The sequence below is a fragment of the Colius striatus genome, chromosome 12 (assembly GCF_028858725.1).
Source record: "Colius striatus isolate bColStr4 chromosome 12, bColStr4.1.hap1, whole genome shotgun sequence".
NCBI classification, from domain to species: domain Eukaryota; kingdom Metazoa; phylum Chordata; class Aves; order Coliiformes; family Coliidae; genus Colius; species Colius striatus.
In genome coordinates this window covers 24,409,602-24,426,117 of record NC_084770.1, presented here as the reverse complement: position 1 = coordinate 24,426,117, position 16,516 = coordinate 24,409,602, and the positions used below count along the sequence as shown (strand labels likewise).

Genomic DNA, 16,516 nt, shown 5'->3' with positions numbered 1-16,516 from the left:
ATATGAGGAAAGTCTGCAGGAACTGGGGCTGTTTAGTCTGGAGAAGAGGAGACTGAGGGGAGATCTTATTAACATTTATAAATGTCTAAAGGGTGGGTGTCAGGAGGTTGGAGCAGCACTTTTTTCTATAGTAGCCAGCAACAGGACAAGGGGTGATGGGATGAAGCTGGAACACAAAAAGTTCCACTTAAACATAAGGCCAAACTTTCCCTGTTTCAGTGAGGGAGCCCTGGCCCAGGCTGCCCAGGGAGGGTGTGGAGGCTCCTTCCTCGGAGGGCTTCAAGACCCACCTGGACACGTTCCTGTGTGACCTGATCTAGGTGACCCTGCTTCTGCAAGGGGGGTTGGACTGGATGATCTCTAAAGGTCCCTTCCAATCCCCACCATTCTATGGTTTGGAGGGGGTACACACCAAATTGACTTGGTTCACGTTTCTTGTCTAGGGAGGAGGCAGTTCTGGCACTGCAGCTCCGTGCCTGGTGCTCCCTGGGATCTCAGTCCCTGTGTGCAGTGACTCTGTTGTGTAACGTTGCTGTTCCAGGGCTGGCTGTGTGAACTTTCCTCATTTTACAAGTTCAGCTTTTTGTGGTTGCTCCCTGCTTTACAGCTGATGCTGAGTTCTTTCTTTCTTTCTTTGCAAGCAGGATAGTTTGGAAGCTAATCATTGTGCTCAGATGGTGCAATTACCTTTGCATCAGGTGCATCTAGGCAAGCCGTAGCCTGCAGATGCACCTTTGGCACAGGAGCTGCTGCCCGACTCCTTGCTCCTGGCAAGGAGCTGAAGTGTAGCATGATAGGATACTTCTTGTTAGGTAGTCTTATGCTGTGACTTTCTGTCACTTATCATCTTCCAAACTGAATCATGCTTGATTAGCAGATGTCCAGCAGGTCACAAGATGCTGGCTCCACTTCCTGGTTTCTCTCTGCTGACGTAAGGGAGCAGAGCATTTCAGGAAAGCTGAGCAAGGAAGACCCTCCACAGCCTTTATAAACCATAGGTGGTTCAGAAAACTCCAATGAGAGGGAAACATGTTTGTTTCTGGTGCTACAAGAGCTAGAGGCTGTCCCCTGAGAGCCAGTGCTGAGTGTAAACCAAGGCTTCTGTCACATATTGTCTAACCACGTTGCTGGTTTGTTGTTGTAGCGATGACAACTGTGAGTGGGTAGAAAGAGTAAAGATAAACTCGGGACAGATTGGGTTTGGTTTGGTTTTTAGTCTACATTTGAGATCTGTTCTCTATCTTTGAAAACTCCTACTCAGTTGATGGCTGAAGGCTTGAACAGAGGAGCTTGCAGAGAGTGGTTGTCCTGCACTTACCCTGCCCCTGTGCTCTGTAAGTGCCTGTTGGCGGCCTTTCTACCTCAAAGGAGGAGAAGAAATGAGGGACAGGTGATGTAGGAGACTGGACCTAAAGCCATCAGACACAGCTTTTGGGATATGCCAGCCAGCTCCTGAGCCTTCCCTTGTTCTGCCACTTCCCAAAATGACCCAGCAATATAACCTCCAAACCCACAGTGTTTCTTCCTCCCACACTCTTCTCCTTCCATCCACCTCGTACCCCAGCAGCTGGGTAAGAGCAGTGATGTGTGTGAGATGGCAGCAATTTAACTCTGCTCTTTTAAACATCCAGTGTGAAACCTGTTGTTTTTAGCAGGAAAGTCCTTTCAAAAGCTAAACCTGCTCTGCAGGTGCAAAACTCACCTTTGCAAATGTTCTGTGTGGAACTTCTTCCTTGCATCCTTTCAAGGCCCTTGGCTGGGCTGAGGAGAGGCAGAGACAAATTTTCACTAACACTGAAAGATACACCAAGTGTAGAAGAGTGAGATGCGCTTTCCAGAGATATGTTTTTCAGTTTGTTCTTTTGATCCACTGTGGATCACATTAGAATGCAGGACTCAGGCAATCCAACTGCCTCAAACAACATAAGGACTTCTGTTCCCTTTGAGCTTGGGCAGTGCCCCTAATCTCTGTCTTAAACTGGTTGCCTGGAATTGGTTAGCTCAAACTGGGTCTCTAAATGGAAGCATGACAACTATATTTAGGACCCTTGGCAGTTACTTAGGTGTCACCTACCCACTTTTCTCTCCTGGTGACTGGATTCTGGCACTTTACATTAGTAGGAGGGACTGTGTGTGAGGTCCCTTGTGAGAACAGGATGACTGTTGTGTGCTTGTACATCATTTTTTTCCTTTGAGTGAAGCTCATGGTTTCTTGGCCATGCAGATTGGCTCTGTAGGCTGAGATCCTTCACCTGCTGGAGCTGGGCGTGTGGGGTTCCTGTGCCTGGCTGTCACACACTGGCTGTTGGGAAGTGCACTGACTGAAGCTCCTTTGAAAAGTAAAACCTTGGGCTTGGAGAAAAAGTACTGCCCAAACCAGCAAAATCTTCCCTAACATCCTGATTCTTTGCATTTGCTGGTAGGTTTATGTTTGGAATGAGCAGGTCTTTGCTCTCCTGTCACTCAGTGTGACTGGCTGCACTCCTCCCTGAGCAAACCCTTTATTCGGCGTCCACCCACCCAAGGTTGCTTTGCCCACTCTGTGCTTGACTTGTTGAAGTCCAGCAGCTCTGCTCATCGTTGTGCCTCTGTGATGGCAGCCAGTCTCATTTAGAGCAAGTCTTTCAGCCCTGCCTTCTCTTCTGCCAGTGCCTTGTCATGAGCACTGTCCATCTTTCGCACCGTGGAGAGGTCTTGGTGCAAAACCTGACAGTGTTAGAAGCCACTGCTGGTCGCTGCTGGCACTGGTTATGTCTGACTCTTCACAGTTATCTCATGAAGCTTTTCTCTCTTGTTTACAGGCCAAGGAGTGTGGTCAGATGCAAAACAAATGGCTCATGATAAACATTCAGAATGTACAAGATTTTGCCTGCCAGTGTCTCAACCGTGACGTCTGGAGCAACGAGGCTGTGAAGAACATCATCCGGGAGCATTTCATCTTCTGGCAGGTGGGAGGCTCAGCAGGGCCCTGTGGGTGGCTGCCTGCCCTGGTAGATGGGGCAGGGAGAGCAATGGGCTGCTTCCAAGGAAATGGCACTGCTGCAGTTCCCTCGGTGAACTGACAGAAGAGCAGTTAGTGGAGATGTAGCTTGTGGATGTGCATTTGAATGCCTGAGCTGCCTTTCACTTATGCATGCAAGATGTTGCAATGCATGTGGAGTGTTGGAGATGTATTTTCAGCTTGCCACCAAGAACTGTACATACCACTTAAAGAGACAAAACCTTTGTATGTTCCCATGGTGCAGTTCCTCCGTGTTCCCTCTCCAGCCAGTAATTTGCTTCCTCCGTGGTGTTTTGTAGGTGTACCATGACAGTGAGGAAGGACAGAGGTACATACAGTTTTATAAACTGGCAGACTTCCCTTATGTCTCCATCCTGGATCCCAGGACAGGTAAGAGCAGTGCTGGCTGCCCACCTGCACAAGGCCTGGTGATACCTGTGGGCTAGAGAGCAGCTTTTACTCTGTGCTCCATTCAGCTGAAGAATCTGTTACAGTGTTTTGCTCTCTGAGAGACCTTGTTGTCCCTGAAGAAGTTGGTGAGGAGCTAAGGAAAGCAGCTCCCGAGGCTTGCCAGGCCCTGTGTGTTGGCTGTGGGACTGGGTGCTTAGCTTAGAGGGTGCAGATGCTACCATCTGCTGGTAAAACTCGGAAAAAGCGTTTTACAGCGTCCTTTCAGCAGCTGCTTGAAATCACATGATGAATAAAGGGCGGTATTTGCAAGCAGTGCATGACTCTGCCCCCTGCTCCTGTGCGGGAGCTTTGTGAGGCTCGGTGGCAACTTAGGAAGTTGCATCTTCGTTTTGAAATACCATTTTGGTTTTGAGTGTGTTGTTTGATTTTTGGTGGGGTTTTTTTTTAACTGAATAATCCCACTTCCCTCTCCAGCTCTTTTGAAGCTGTTGGTTTCTTCTTTGGTGTCCCCACACCTTCCTTCTTTTATCACCATATAATGCAACTGTGTTAATGGTCTCACCCTGTGCTTCTCAGGCCTGAGACAGAAGTGTTGTAGCTGCAAATTTCTTGCTCCTTGACTTAAACCACCCAAACCCATTTCTATTTGTAATGTTGAGGCTGCAGTGAGGAGACTCTTTGTAGCACTTGACTTACAAAAGCAAATAGTGCTTGCCAAGGTGTAGAGCCAAAGCAGGCAGAATGTGCAAATGCTTCTTCATAAACTTAGTGGTTTGGCTTTTGCAATTTTGATGCCTAATTCACAGACCTGTTGGGCTCACTGAGTTCAACCATTCCCCAGCACTGCCATGGCCACCACTGACCCCTGGCCCTCAGCCACAGCCACCACTGACCCCTGGCCCTCAGCCACAGCCACCACTGACCCCTGGCCCTCAGCCACAGCCACCACTGACCCACATCCCTCAGCCACAGCCATCACTGACCCCTGGCCCTCAGCCACAGCCATCACTGGCCCTCAGCCACAGCCATCACTGACCCCTGGCCCTCAGCCACAGCCATCACTGACCCCTGGCCCTCAGCCACAGCCACCACTGACCCACATCCCTCAGCCACAGCCATCACTGGCCCTCAGCCACAGCCACCACTGACCCCTGGCCCTCAGCCACAGCCACCACTGACCCCTGGCCCTCAGCCACAGCCACCACTGACCCACGTCCCTCAGCCACAGCCACCACTGACCCACGTCCCTCAGCCACAGCCATCACTGACCCCTGGCCCTCAGCCACAGCCACCACTGACCCCTGGCCCTCAGCCACAGCCATCACTGACCCCTGGCCCTCAGCCACAGCCATCACTGACCCCTGGCCCTCAGCCACAGCCACCACTGACCCATGGCCCTCAGCCACAGCCACAGGGCCCTGGGATCCCTCCAGGGATGGGGACGCCACCATGACCCTGGGCAGCCTGGGACAGGCCTGGACAGCCCTTTGGGGAAGAAATGGTTCCACATATCCAATCTAAACCTCCCCTGGGGCAACTTGAGGTTGTTCCCTCTTGCCCTGTCACTTGAGAGCAGAGACTGATCCCCACCTGCCCCTGGTCACAACATCCTGCCATGGAGTGTCAGAGTGCTCCTGTCTCCCCTCAGCCTCCTCTTCTCCAGACTCAACACCCCCAGTTCACAGGGTATTTGTCTGTCCATGATTGAAACCTTTTCCAAGAGGGTGGAAGGAGGAAGCTCCATAACTCTCAGGTTATGACACGTAGGAAGTAGCCTGTGGGAAGCTGTAGCTCCATGAATAGCCACTCCTGCATGGTGTACACATGGCAGTGAGTCGCTGTGTTTGACCACTGAGCTGCTACTGAAACTGTGCTTCACAACACCTTTTGTTCCCTTAGGCCAGAAACTGGTGGAGTGGCACCAGCTAGATGTCACTTCTTTCTTGGACCAAGTAACTGGGTTCCTGAGCGAGCATGGACAGCTGGATGGCCATTCTACCAGCCCTCCCCAGAAGTGTTCTCGTTCAGTAAGTCTGAGGCTTTCTAGGACTGGAGAAACCTGAAAGAACATACAGCCCATCCTTATCCAGCTGCACTGATATCCTGTGTGTGCAAAAACGTGGTGTGCCAGGGATTGCCTGGGAGAACCCATAACTGGTTTGGCTGTGCAGTTTGTGCTTTCAGCATTTGTTTTGGATTTGGCAGCCACGGAATTGTGCCTATGTGTAAAGAAAACACATTGCTCCCTGTGAAACTCCAAGGAGAATCATAGAATCATAGAATTGTTTGGTTGTTGAAGCCCTTGAAGCTCCTGGAGTCCAAACTCCTCCCTTCCCTCTGCCAAGCCCAGCACTGACCCACAGCCCTCAGCACCTCAGCTCCACGGCTTTGGGATCCCTCCAGGGCTGGGCACTCCCCCAGCTCCCTGGGCAGCCTGGCACAGGGGCTGACACCCCTCTCAGGGAAACAGTTCTGCCTCAGCTCCAACCTCAACCTCCCCTGGGGCAACTTGAGGCTGTTTCCTTTTGTCCTGTATCTTGGGAGCAGAGATGAACCTGCCCTGGCCACAGCCTCCTGTCAGGGAGTGTCAGAGTGCTCCTGTCTGCCCTCAGCCTCCTCCAGGCTGAACACCCCCATTCCCTCAGCTCTTCCCCAGCAGCCTTGTGCTCCAGCCCCTTCCCCAGCTCTGCTGCTGGGCTCTGGCTGTGCTGCAGCACCATTAACTCGCGGCCCGGCTGCCTTCCTGTGCTGCCTGTTCCCAACACTTTGAGCGTCTTCTCTTTGGAAGGCTGACACATTTGGAAGCAGTTTTGATGTGTTTGTGTCGCTGTGTGTTGGCCAGGAGAGCCTCATTGACGCCAGTGAGGACAGCCAGCTGGAAGCTGCTATCAAGGCCTCTCTGCAGGAGACGCACTTCGACTCCTCGCAGGCCCAGCCGGAGAGTCGCTCCGACGAGGAGTCCGAGTCAGAGCTGTTCTCGGGCAGCGAGGAGTTCATTTCGGTGTGTGGCTCTGAGGAGGAGGAGGAGCCAGAGAATCCTGCCAAGCTGAGGAAGTCTCCACACAAGGACTTGGGGTATAAAAAGGAGGAGAGCCGGCGAGCTCAGGCTGAGCCCTGTGCAAGGACTGAGCCCGGGCCGGCAGCCAACCACAGGCTGCTGCCCTGCGCCGAGGAGCCCGGCGACAGGCCCGAGAGCACGTGTCAGGGCCTGGATGTGAACGGTAAGGTGCCTCTTGGGCTTTTCCCTAGTCACCTGCATTTTGGTTTGGGGTTTTTTTGGCCTGAAACTCTTTATGCACTGACAAGGATGGTCTCATCCCTTGGTTCGGAAGGATAAGTCTGCTCTCAGCCTCACTCCCTCCTTGACACCAGCCGTGTGAGCAACTCGCTGTGGCTTAGTGATCCCACAAGCTCCAGAGCCACGGTGGACACTGGGCACAAGCTCCTTGGTTGGAGACCTCATCCACAAATAGAGTCTGTGTTGGTGTGATGCAGGTGCATATGGCATGGCTCCTGCCAGGGTGCTAAGGAGAAGCAGGATGACAGCAGCTCCACCTTTGCTCAGTTAGCTTGGCTGCTCTGAGTTTTGGTAATGCAGCTTGTGCTGGGACGAGGCCTGTGGTGCCCCAGCTGGGCTGCAGCAGGGTGAGGTGGTCTCAAGGGCACAGGAAACAGTGTGGGCAGGCTGACACTGCTTTCAGTCCCTTCTATTAACTGTTGCAAGGCTCCAGAGTTTGATTCTAAACACATGGGAAAGAAATGTATCTTCAGAGCCTGGAAACCATGTATTTGCCTGCAGTCCCTGAGTGCTGCCTAAATCTACAGCAGAGCTGGGTTCAGCTGCCTTGTTGTGTGCTAACTTGTAGTGACTTCCTTTGTGATAGGACCAAAGGCACAGCTGATGCTGAGGTATCCAGACGGAAAGAGGGAACAAGTTTCACTGCCCGAACAAGCTAAACTCCTGGTGAGTGGAGTTAATCAAACCCTTCTTTGAGTAGAGGAGAGCTGGAAGTGGGCAATTTCTTTTGCCATGCTGGCACTATTGATCTCATGCATGTGGTATGTCTGGGGAGCTTGTGTTCCTTCCATGTCATTCTTCCCAGCAGCACTCTGCTGGCTCTGAGTGTTTCCATTGCTGCTTGGCTTGTGTGTACACTGCAGTGCCTTCCTTAGTCCCAAACCTGCTCATTTGCTTTAGAAAGTGTCTCTAAATGACCTTTGCGTTGGTCATTAAAATACCATAAAACACTCTCATTTATTTGTGGGTTTGGGGGAGGTTTTTCAGTCATTGCCCATGGTCACACAGTGGTGCAAAGGGAGGCAAAGCTCTCCCTTCCTGTGCTCTCCACCTCTGTCACGGGACATCCTCACAGCCTCCCCGACAGGGGTGACAGGGCAGAGCTCAGAGCAGGTTCTCCCATAACCGGTGTCTGGCAGTGGGGTTGAACTGCTGTCCTTCAGGTGTGTGTCTCAGCTGGGCTTTGGGCTTGTTTGCCATGTGGATGGCATTTCCAGCCAAAGTTCACAGGTGCTTGTTGGGAAGCAGCGTGTCCAGAGGCCCCTGTGTCCCTGCTAGCTGTGAGGTTTCATGTCACAGTGGCCAGTTCAGCTCATTTTAATGTAGCCAGCCTAAAAACTCTGCCTGGAGGCCTCGGGGAAGGCAAAAGCACACCTCTTCAGAGGGATCCTGTGCACGTTTAGGACAAAAGTGTCAAATCTCCTACAGAAAACGAGGATATAACCTAGTCTGCAGCACTCCAGGGGTGTGCAGCAGCTCAAGCTCTTCCTGTAGGTACCAGCTTTACCTTCAGCCTCGGAGCAGGCATTGGTGTAGAATGTTTTCCCAAGTACTCTTTTACAGCTCTCTGAAAGCAGCCTGTTAAATCAAGGCGGGGAGTGTTGTAAACATGTAGGCTCAGCTAGTCAATTTAGGTGGTGCTTAGGTCTAATACTGCTGTATTCCTGGTATCCTGGCTTCTGGTTTGACTCCTTTTATGGACTGTGAGAGTTAAAGGAAGTTAATCTCAGCATGTGATTTCCTTCACTGCCGCCTGCTCCACAGTCAGCAGGGGAATTTAGGTGAGTCAAGGTTTGTGGGTAAAGAGACCTTTTTATTGCAGAGCTGAACAGGCAGCTTTTGTGCTCACCTCATGTGATCTTTTAAAGCCCTTTCAGTCAGATGAGGATGAAGTCTCAGGTGTTTCTTTGGGAGCATCCTTGTCGTGCTGCGCTTTTCAGCCTGGAGTTGCTGTGCAGAACTAAACCCGAGACAGATGCACTTTGGCAGTTTTAACTGATGGTCTGATGTTGCTCTCCCACCAACACTGGCTGGTTTTTAAAAGTGTTGCTTTCTTTGTTCATCCTTGCATTGTTACTGATGGAGAGTGGCTTCTCTATACTCTGTTATCTCCAACAGCACAGTCATCCCTTTCTCCCCCAGGAACGCTGCCTTTTTGTTGCAGTTGCTTACTGGGGGCAGTTGAGTAAGCTGACCTCCCTCTGTTCAGCAGCTCAGCCCCTGCCTGGGTCTGACCTGTTGTTAACCAGGTTTTGTCAGGTGTGCAGTAACAGGACAGAGGGGAGATGTGGACAGTCAATTGAAACTGGTTTGTTTAAAACACAGTGGTTTCTAAAGCATTTCTGATCGTCCTTGTTGCCTGAAAGGGAAATCAAAGCCCTTCACTGGCATTCCTCACCAGAGACAGGCTCTGTAGGCTGCAAAGCCCATCAGAGAGCAGTCAGGCTAAAAGAGGAGGTTGAAGCAACAGTCATCTTGTACTAAAGGTTTGTGTGTGGCTTTCGATGAATGGAGGACAAATCTCTGTGCAGGTGCTTCCCTGGCTGCTCTGTGCAGGTGCTTCCCTGACTGCTCTGCAGGCATCACATGCTGACAGAGTCCAGGTGGAAAAGGATCCCTGGAGATCATCTGCTCTGCCCCTCTGCTGAAAGCAGGGCTGGAGATGAGGAGATCCAAAGCCCTCTCCAGAGGAGTCTAGAGTACTTCCAGCAAGGGATATCCCACTGCTTCTCTGGGCAGCTTACTCCAAAGTTGCACTTCTCTCACTGTAAAAAACTCTTTCCTCACATCCAGGTGAAATTTGTCCTGGAGCAGCTGGTGTGTGTTGGCTGTTGTCCCTGTGTACCCTTGGGAAAGAAAGGCCTTTTACACTGGAAAGCTGTGATCACCTTCCTACCAAGCCTTTTCCCCTAAGCTCAGCAAATCCAAGTCCTCCAACCTTTCTTGGTGTTCTGAGCCATGTCCTACACTCTGGTCATCTCGATGGCCTCTCACTGGGCCCTCCCTGTTTTTCCCTTGTCCCTTTCCAATGTGGAGAGCCCAAAACCAAAGGCAGGGGTTCCAGGTGTGGCCCAGCAGTGGTGTCAACACATCCCTCTGCTCTCCCCAACCCCTGCTCTTCTCCATCCCTCCCTGCCCATCCTCTGCTCTCACCTGCAGCGTTCCCTGATGAACCTGGCCAACCTTTCTCACCCTAGCATGGACATGAGCTCTTCCTGACACAGCTGCTTGTTGGGTTATGAGGCTGATACCCCTTTGTCCCAATGCCCTCTGTCCCCTGCCCCAGTTGCTACTGTAGGCAGAGGAGGCAATGAGTTGAAAAGAGCTTTAACAATAAACAGCTCCAAAACCTCTTGAAGGCAGGAACAGTGAAAGTTCAGCATTTGTTTCTGTCAGTGCTGCCTCACAAATGTGCTTCTTTGGTGGCCTTTAGGTTTAGTGAGGGCTTCTGCTTCGAGCTGCTCAAGGGTTTGTTTTGCAGCCCTAATTTACTGTGACTAGAGTGTGTGATGTGGAATTCCTCTCTCTGGAATGAACATGCTGTAATGTGCATCTCCTGTCTTGTAAGGAATCAGCTGGGGAAGGGCATCACTGGGTAGTTAGCTTTTAGGATTGGTGATCCCAAGCACGGGCCGAATCGGGTACTAAAGTAAAAGAGGGTCTGTAGCAGGTGCAGAACTCCAACATTTCCTTTGTGGTTACAAACTTCCCTCTTTTTTTAAAACATTTTTGTCTCCTCTTTTGTGTTGCTTTGAATGATAATGACACTTCTTTTGCCTTTCTTTCTCTCCAGGCCCTCGTGAAACACGTCCAGGCGAAAGGATACCCCAACGAACGCTTCGAGCTTCTCACCAACTTCCCTCGGAGGAAACTCTCCCACCTGGACTATGAGATCACGTTACAGGAGGCAGGCCTGTGTCCTCAAGAGACAGTCTTTGTGCAGGAAAGGAATTAGCACCACGGCCTGAGTTCTCCCAGCCTCCCTCCCCTCCCCTCTTTGCCTGGGACACCAACCCGTTCGATATGCAGTTAAGGGTCGTACAATTGCAGCGTTGGCATCGGGCGGGCAGCTGGCTGACCCTTCTCTCCCTTCTTCCCTCCTCCTGCTCTAGTGACCAAATGAGAGTGTTGAGAGTTTTATTTTCTTGCTCAGCTTGGGCCCTGCAGAGAGCATTGGAAAGAGCATCTTTCCTTTGTTTCCCTGGAATAAAGTGCAAGGGTGGTCTGCGTGTGCAGCATGCTGGGGCCTGGAGTGGCCACGACACCCCCTCTCGCTGCTGTCCTCAAACCTGCCTGCTTAAGTTATTTTTGTACAATGGTGTGGTGATGGGGCACTGAGTCATCTCTCTGTAAGGAGAGTGTGTCGTCCTCAGTACAGGCTTTGTTTTGAGCCTCTCCAGGAAAGGTCTCCATTAACCTTACAGCCTTCCCAGGGGTTCCCTTACCCCACGCTCTTCAGAAACGTGGGCTTTGGGAAGGAGCCGAGTCAAGCTGTGCCAGATACTCTGCCCCCATCTAAACTGCATGTGTGTTTTCCTCCTGCTTTCAGTGGTGCCAGGGGACATGGGAAAACGAGCAGGCACCCAGCCACATCCCCTGCGTGGCACTGAGTGCTTGGCCCAGGGGGACAGCCTCGTGTCCACTGTTGGAGCAGAACTTGGTAGACGTAGGTTGGGTTTCCATCTCTTGCCTCCCCAACATCCCCAAAGTCTCTCCTTTTTACTTGCTCTCAGGATTTTGCAGGTGATGACAGAAAGTGGCAGGATGCTGTGAGGATCTTGGGCTCTCTGGAGAGCAGCAGTTGTAACAACGTGGCGGTGAGGTGGCTTTTGTGCCTGTGTGGGGCTTGGTTTGCCTCCCCAGCAGTGACAGCGCCTGGAGCAGGGTGTGCAGAGTGCCCTGTTTGCCCAGCATCTCCTCCAGCCCTCAAGCTGTCCATCAGCTGCTGTCACAGTGGGTGTGATGGGGAGGGAAGCCCACCAACCCTCGAGGTGGAGGTTGAGTTTGTGTGTTCACAGCTGAGAACTGAGGTTGCTGTGCTCCTCATTGGTGAGGAGGGAGACACACGGGACCTTCCGTAGCTGCTACCAACTTCTGCAGCCCTCAGATGATTGCACTTGTTAAAGAAAAAGACTTCAGTGGTCAGAAATGTACCATAGACTAAAACTTTTCAAGATACTGTGCCTTTAACTTCATATTAGCCAGCATGCTTTGGAGCCTTTCAGTGCAGGAAGTCACAGAACATGTCTGGGGTTCCCCAGGACGACGTCAGCTCACAACTGTCTTTGCTCACAGGTGAGGTTTTACCTGTAGTCATACAGCTGTGTAAGTTAATTTCCCTCCTGCACAGAGCCTGGTTTGCATTCTGCTGCAGGGTGCAGCACAAGGAAAGCAAACTCAGGTCAAAGGCTGATGTGACATCACGTGTCACTTTTGGTTTGGGCAGAGGTCCTGTTGGAAGCAAAGTGCTGGGCCAGCAGAGGAGAGTGTTGGTGTTTGACTCCTGAGGCAGCAGCTCCCTGCTGAAGGATCCATCATCGTTGTGGGATATCCACATTCCTACCTTTGGCAGAAGGAAACCCTTTCTGTGTAGGTCTGATGCTTCCCCAAGTGGCTTCAGCTCTCTGGTTGGAACAACTTGCTCTGATGCTTGTTGCCTTGAAACCTGTTCCCTGTCCAGTGTTAACTGTGGGGAAGCGAGGGCAGGCTGCGAGGGGCCAGGGGGAGATGGTGCTTTTTCAATCCCAGGGCAGTTTTATTGGCAGCTTCTCTTCTTCCCCTCCCTGGCTGCACTTGGGGCTCCAGGCTGAGGCAGGCTGAAGCAATGGGGTATAGAAGCACTCACAGCAGCCTCGGCAGCGGGAGGAGGGGAAGCTGCGTCGCTCCTCTGCCCTGCTGTGAGGAGAGGAGCAACCCCTCACCCAGCCATCAGAGCTCAGTCTGGGAGCCCTTGGGCAGCTCCTTGGTGCTTGGTTGTGTTGGGAGCAGCTCAGGCACTTGTCATGAGGAAGCAAACGTGGCCCTGGGCCACTATGAGCTCAAAGAAATGAGCCTGTTCCTTTGGTTCCATCACGACGTGTTTGTCCTTTCAGTGTTCTGTCACTTTGGTTTGTGAGCAGGAGGCAGAGGGAAGGAACAGCTAAGGAATACGAGTCCCTGCACGTGGCTCTTCTCCCTCTTGGTTCTTCTTAGTCTTTCTCCCTTCTTCCCCACACAAACAAAGCCAGTGCTGTGGCACACACAGCAGTCAGTCAGCTGGGCTGTAGTGGCTGAGAGGTGCTCAGAAGCAGCACCAACCAGGGCCCAACCTGCTCAGATCTTCGTTCCTGGTGAAGCCCTTTGGAGGAACGTGGCTGAAAACATGACCCAGGCTCTGACTGCAAAGAGCCTTTGTCACAGTCGCTTCTAGATCCTCAGCCTGAAGTTCAAATTGCTTTTGCCAAGGTTGGACAAAACACCTGGGATCTGATTGCAAAGGGAGGTGTTCAAATAGGGAAGACGAAGGAAAAAAACCCTTCAGAGGCTGTGGCTGGTGCTTCCTTTGGCTCTGGGTTGGCTGTGGTCTGTGTGTGGCGGTGCAGGGGCTGCCCTGAGCTGGGGGGGGCAGCTGTGTGTGCAGGCAGTGGGGTTGTTCTGGGTACAGGACTCGACACCGAGCGTGTTTCAGGCTTCTTGCTGCCTGAGGAGCAGTTTCCTTTGCCCCTGCTCTTCCTCTGACAGCACTTGGTTTTGACACCTAATGTCTCATTGCAGCTGGTAAGGCACAGTGCAAAATGAGCCCTGCCCTTCCCTGCCAGGTCCTGTTGGCACGTTTCCCGTTGGCTTCTCTCTGGTGACCCCTCAGAGGCCCACAGAAGGATTTCAGGTCTCCCTAAGCCGAGCTGACTGACCAACAAGGGCAAGTGAAGGCTGTGCCAAACGTTTCTGAGCCCACTTGGGCCGTTTCCCTCCGGCTTTGAAGTCAGGCCTGTGATTCTGACGCCGGTGCTGCTCGTGGGCTCCTTCCCAACTGCCAACAGGGTGTGTGAGTGCAGTCGCCTTGTCAGCTGCTAGTTGTCCATCCCAAGGCACCCAAAGGTGGCTTTGCTGCTGAGTAGGTTTGCCCAGCAGTTCTGCAGGGCTGTGCTTTGCAGGACTGGCCAGGGCTGCTGCCTGGCTGGGGGCAGGAGGGGAGCAGCACCTCACGTGCCGCCGCCTTCCTCGCGCTCCGCTGCAGCGGTGGACTGGGGTTCTGGAGGGATTTATCCCCTCACCTGCAGCGCCTCACAGCTGCCACTTCCACTGGTGCTGTGGTTTCTGCCTCACAGGGGCTGGCAGCGAGGGGTTTAATGGGTAACCCTGGCTGCTGAAGGGCCCGGCCTCTCCGGTCTCTGTGCTCGCCGCAGCGCGTCGCAGGGAGCGGGGAGCAGCAGGGGCTCAGCTCACAGCAGGTTCCTCCTGGGGGCCAGGCATCGCCTGGGCTGGGGCTTTGTCAGGTACCAGGCACTGCAGAGATGCATCAAATGTGCTGGTTGTGAGGTTTTACTCCTAAACCATGTGAAGAAACAGGTCTGAGGTGTGTGTGGAAGTGTCCGTGTGAGCGGGACCGTGTGTCACTTCAGGAACTCATCACTCGCTTTCTGTCCCTTCTTGGTTTGGTAAATGACATTTCCTCCTGTTCAGTCCCTTTTTCAGCCGGGTCAGTAACAGAATAGGCAGTCCTGTCTGTCCATGGGGGCAGAGGTGGCAGAGATGTGCTTTGGGAGGTGAGGTCTCAGTGCCCTGAAGCCCGGGTGTGCTGTCATCAGCCGTTTCACAGCTCCAGGTGCAGCCTCTCCTCTCATTTACCTTTATTTATTTGAGCAGGAATCCTTTTCCTGTCGATGGGACAGCCTCTGTTTTAAAGGCAAAACACCAGTGCTGCTCCGAGCCCCGCGCTGCCATGGCTGGAGTCCAGCCACTCGCTGGGGAGGTCGGTTGGCCGACGTTCTGCCTGGCCCAGGCTCTCCCTGGTGACCCCCACGAGGTTAATGGACACCTTCCTGTGAGCAGGGGGGACTTTGATCCTGTGGGATGCTCTCAGTGTCTGTCCCCTCCCAGTGAACAGAGCCATATGTCCGTACCTTCTGCACACAGGCTGCTGGGGCAGCCCTGGCCCCCTGCCCGGCTCCCCCAGGGCTCAGCCCCCAGGGACCGTGTGCCTGGGCTGCAGAGAAGCTGCTCCTCTGCAACTGCTCCTTAAATGCTGCTGGGACCTCGGGGCTGGGAGGGTCCCAGGGTCTGGATGGTGGAGCAGGGAGAGGAGGTGCTATTTGTAGAGCTCCATGGAGGCCACCCGAGGAGAGCTGAGCTGGGAGAGGCGCTGGGTGCCTCAGCAGAGGCAACGTGAGTGTTGCAGGTGGGATTGTTTCCCTCTGACTGGTGACCTCTGAGTCTCCAAACATTGACTCTGCTGGTTCTTGTCACTTCTCTTCTTCGAGGGTGGCAGCTCCGTGTGGGAGCGGGGAGAGGCTCAGCTGGGAAGGTTGCAGCTCCCTGTGCTGGGAGGGACCAAACTCAAGGAAACCTCTGATCTATACACACAACTGCTGCATTTTTTATAAATATATGTAAATGTCCTATTGTAATATTTGATCCTGGAAATAAAACCAAACTGTTTTCAGTAGCTCTCCCCATCCCGTGGTTCTTGGGCTTGGGAGGGAGGTTTTGTTGTTTCAGTTCTAATTGGAAGTCTGACCCTGCATTAGATGGAGAGTTTGTGAGTTTGGCCTGAAGGTTACTGGGGTAGAAGGGAAGAAAATCCAGCCTTTGTTGTGTGGTGGCCAGTGGCAGGACAAGGGGTAATGGGCCCCTTGGAGCACAGGCAGTGCCCCTGGCACAGGAGGAGCAAGTCCTTTGGTGCTGAGGTGAGGGAGCCCTGGCCCAGGCTGCCCAGGGAGGGTGTGGAGGCTCCTTCTGAGGAGGTTCCCAGCCCCGCTTGGACACGTTCCTGTGCCCCTGAGCGGGGGGAACCTGCTTGAGCAGGGGCTGGGTGATCTTTAGGAGTCCCTTCCAAGCCTCACCACTCAGGGATTCTATGGTTGAGATGGTGTGTGGTGATGAGTGAAAGCGAGTACCTGAACTGAATAGAGCGTCCAGCTCCTGCTGAGGAGGGAGAGCTGACTGCAGCGAGCTGCTTGCTCAGCCTGAGGAAGCTTCAGCCTGTTCCAAAGGTTGCAAAAGTCTTGATGTGAGAGGAACTTTCCGTGCATTGATAGGAAAAATGCCCTTGTGAAAACACATAGAGGCAGGGCTGGGATTTTCCATCCTTCCCAACAGAAGAGCAAAAGGAAACGTGGCTTTTTGAACTGTCAGTGTCCTCCTGCTACAGGTGCTGTCAAGACAGCCTCTGACTTGTGCCTTTGTCTCTCTGGCTGCCAGCGGGGGTCAGAGTTGGCAGGAGGCACCTCCCAGGCAGGGAGTCAGGGGGCCGGAGCTGCGGTGCTGACGCCTCCCACACACGGGCCTGGCGTGGGAAGGGACAACACGCGGCTGCTCACGGCGCTGCCGGGGCTAAAATTAGCCTGGTGTTACTACAGTTGCTGGAGTGGGTGTAAGGGGAAGAACAGTGATGCTGGGGAAATGAGTGCCCTGATGCTTCACCCTGCATGGTGTGGGGCTGGCTGTGGGGGATGATTGGCTGGATCATGTGTGCAGCAGCACAGGGAGCTCAGGGTGCCACAGGGAACTCGGAGTGCAGGGAGCTCAGGGTGCCATGGGGAGCTCAGGGTGCCATGGAGAGCTCAGGGTGCCGTGGGGAGCTCAGGGAGCTCAGGGTGCCATGGGGA

The 16,516-nt window shown here is 53.1% G+C and overlaps 1 protein-coding gene across 2 annotated transcripts in view; it reads left to right on the top strand.

Annotated features, from left to right (window-relative positions):
- UBXN7 (UBX domain protein 7) overlaps positions 1-15,354 on the top strand; it is a 28,827-nt gene extending 13,473 nt beyond the window's left edge. For both annotated transcript variants that reach the window (XM_062005875.1, XM_062005874.1), the window contains exons 6-11: positions 2,802-2,948; positions 3,301-3,391; positions 5,312-5,439; positions 6,255-6,633; positions 7,297-7,376; positions 10,504-15,354. In XM_062005875.1, coding sequence (XP_061861859.1) covers positions 2,802-2,948; positions 3,301-3,391; positions 5,312-5,439; positions 6,255-6,633; positions 7,297-7,376; positions 10,504-10,665 — 987 coding nt within the window. In that variant the 3' untranslated portion in view covers positions 10,666-15,354. The remainder of the gene's footprint in view (positions 1-2,801; positions 2,949-3,300; positions 3,392-5,311; positions 5,440-6,254; positions 6,634-7,296; positions 7,377-10,503) is intronic.
- Positions 15,355-16,516: the final 1,162 nt, after the last annotated feature.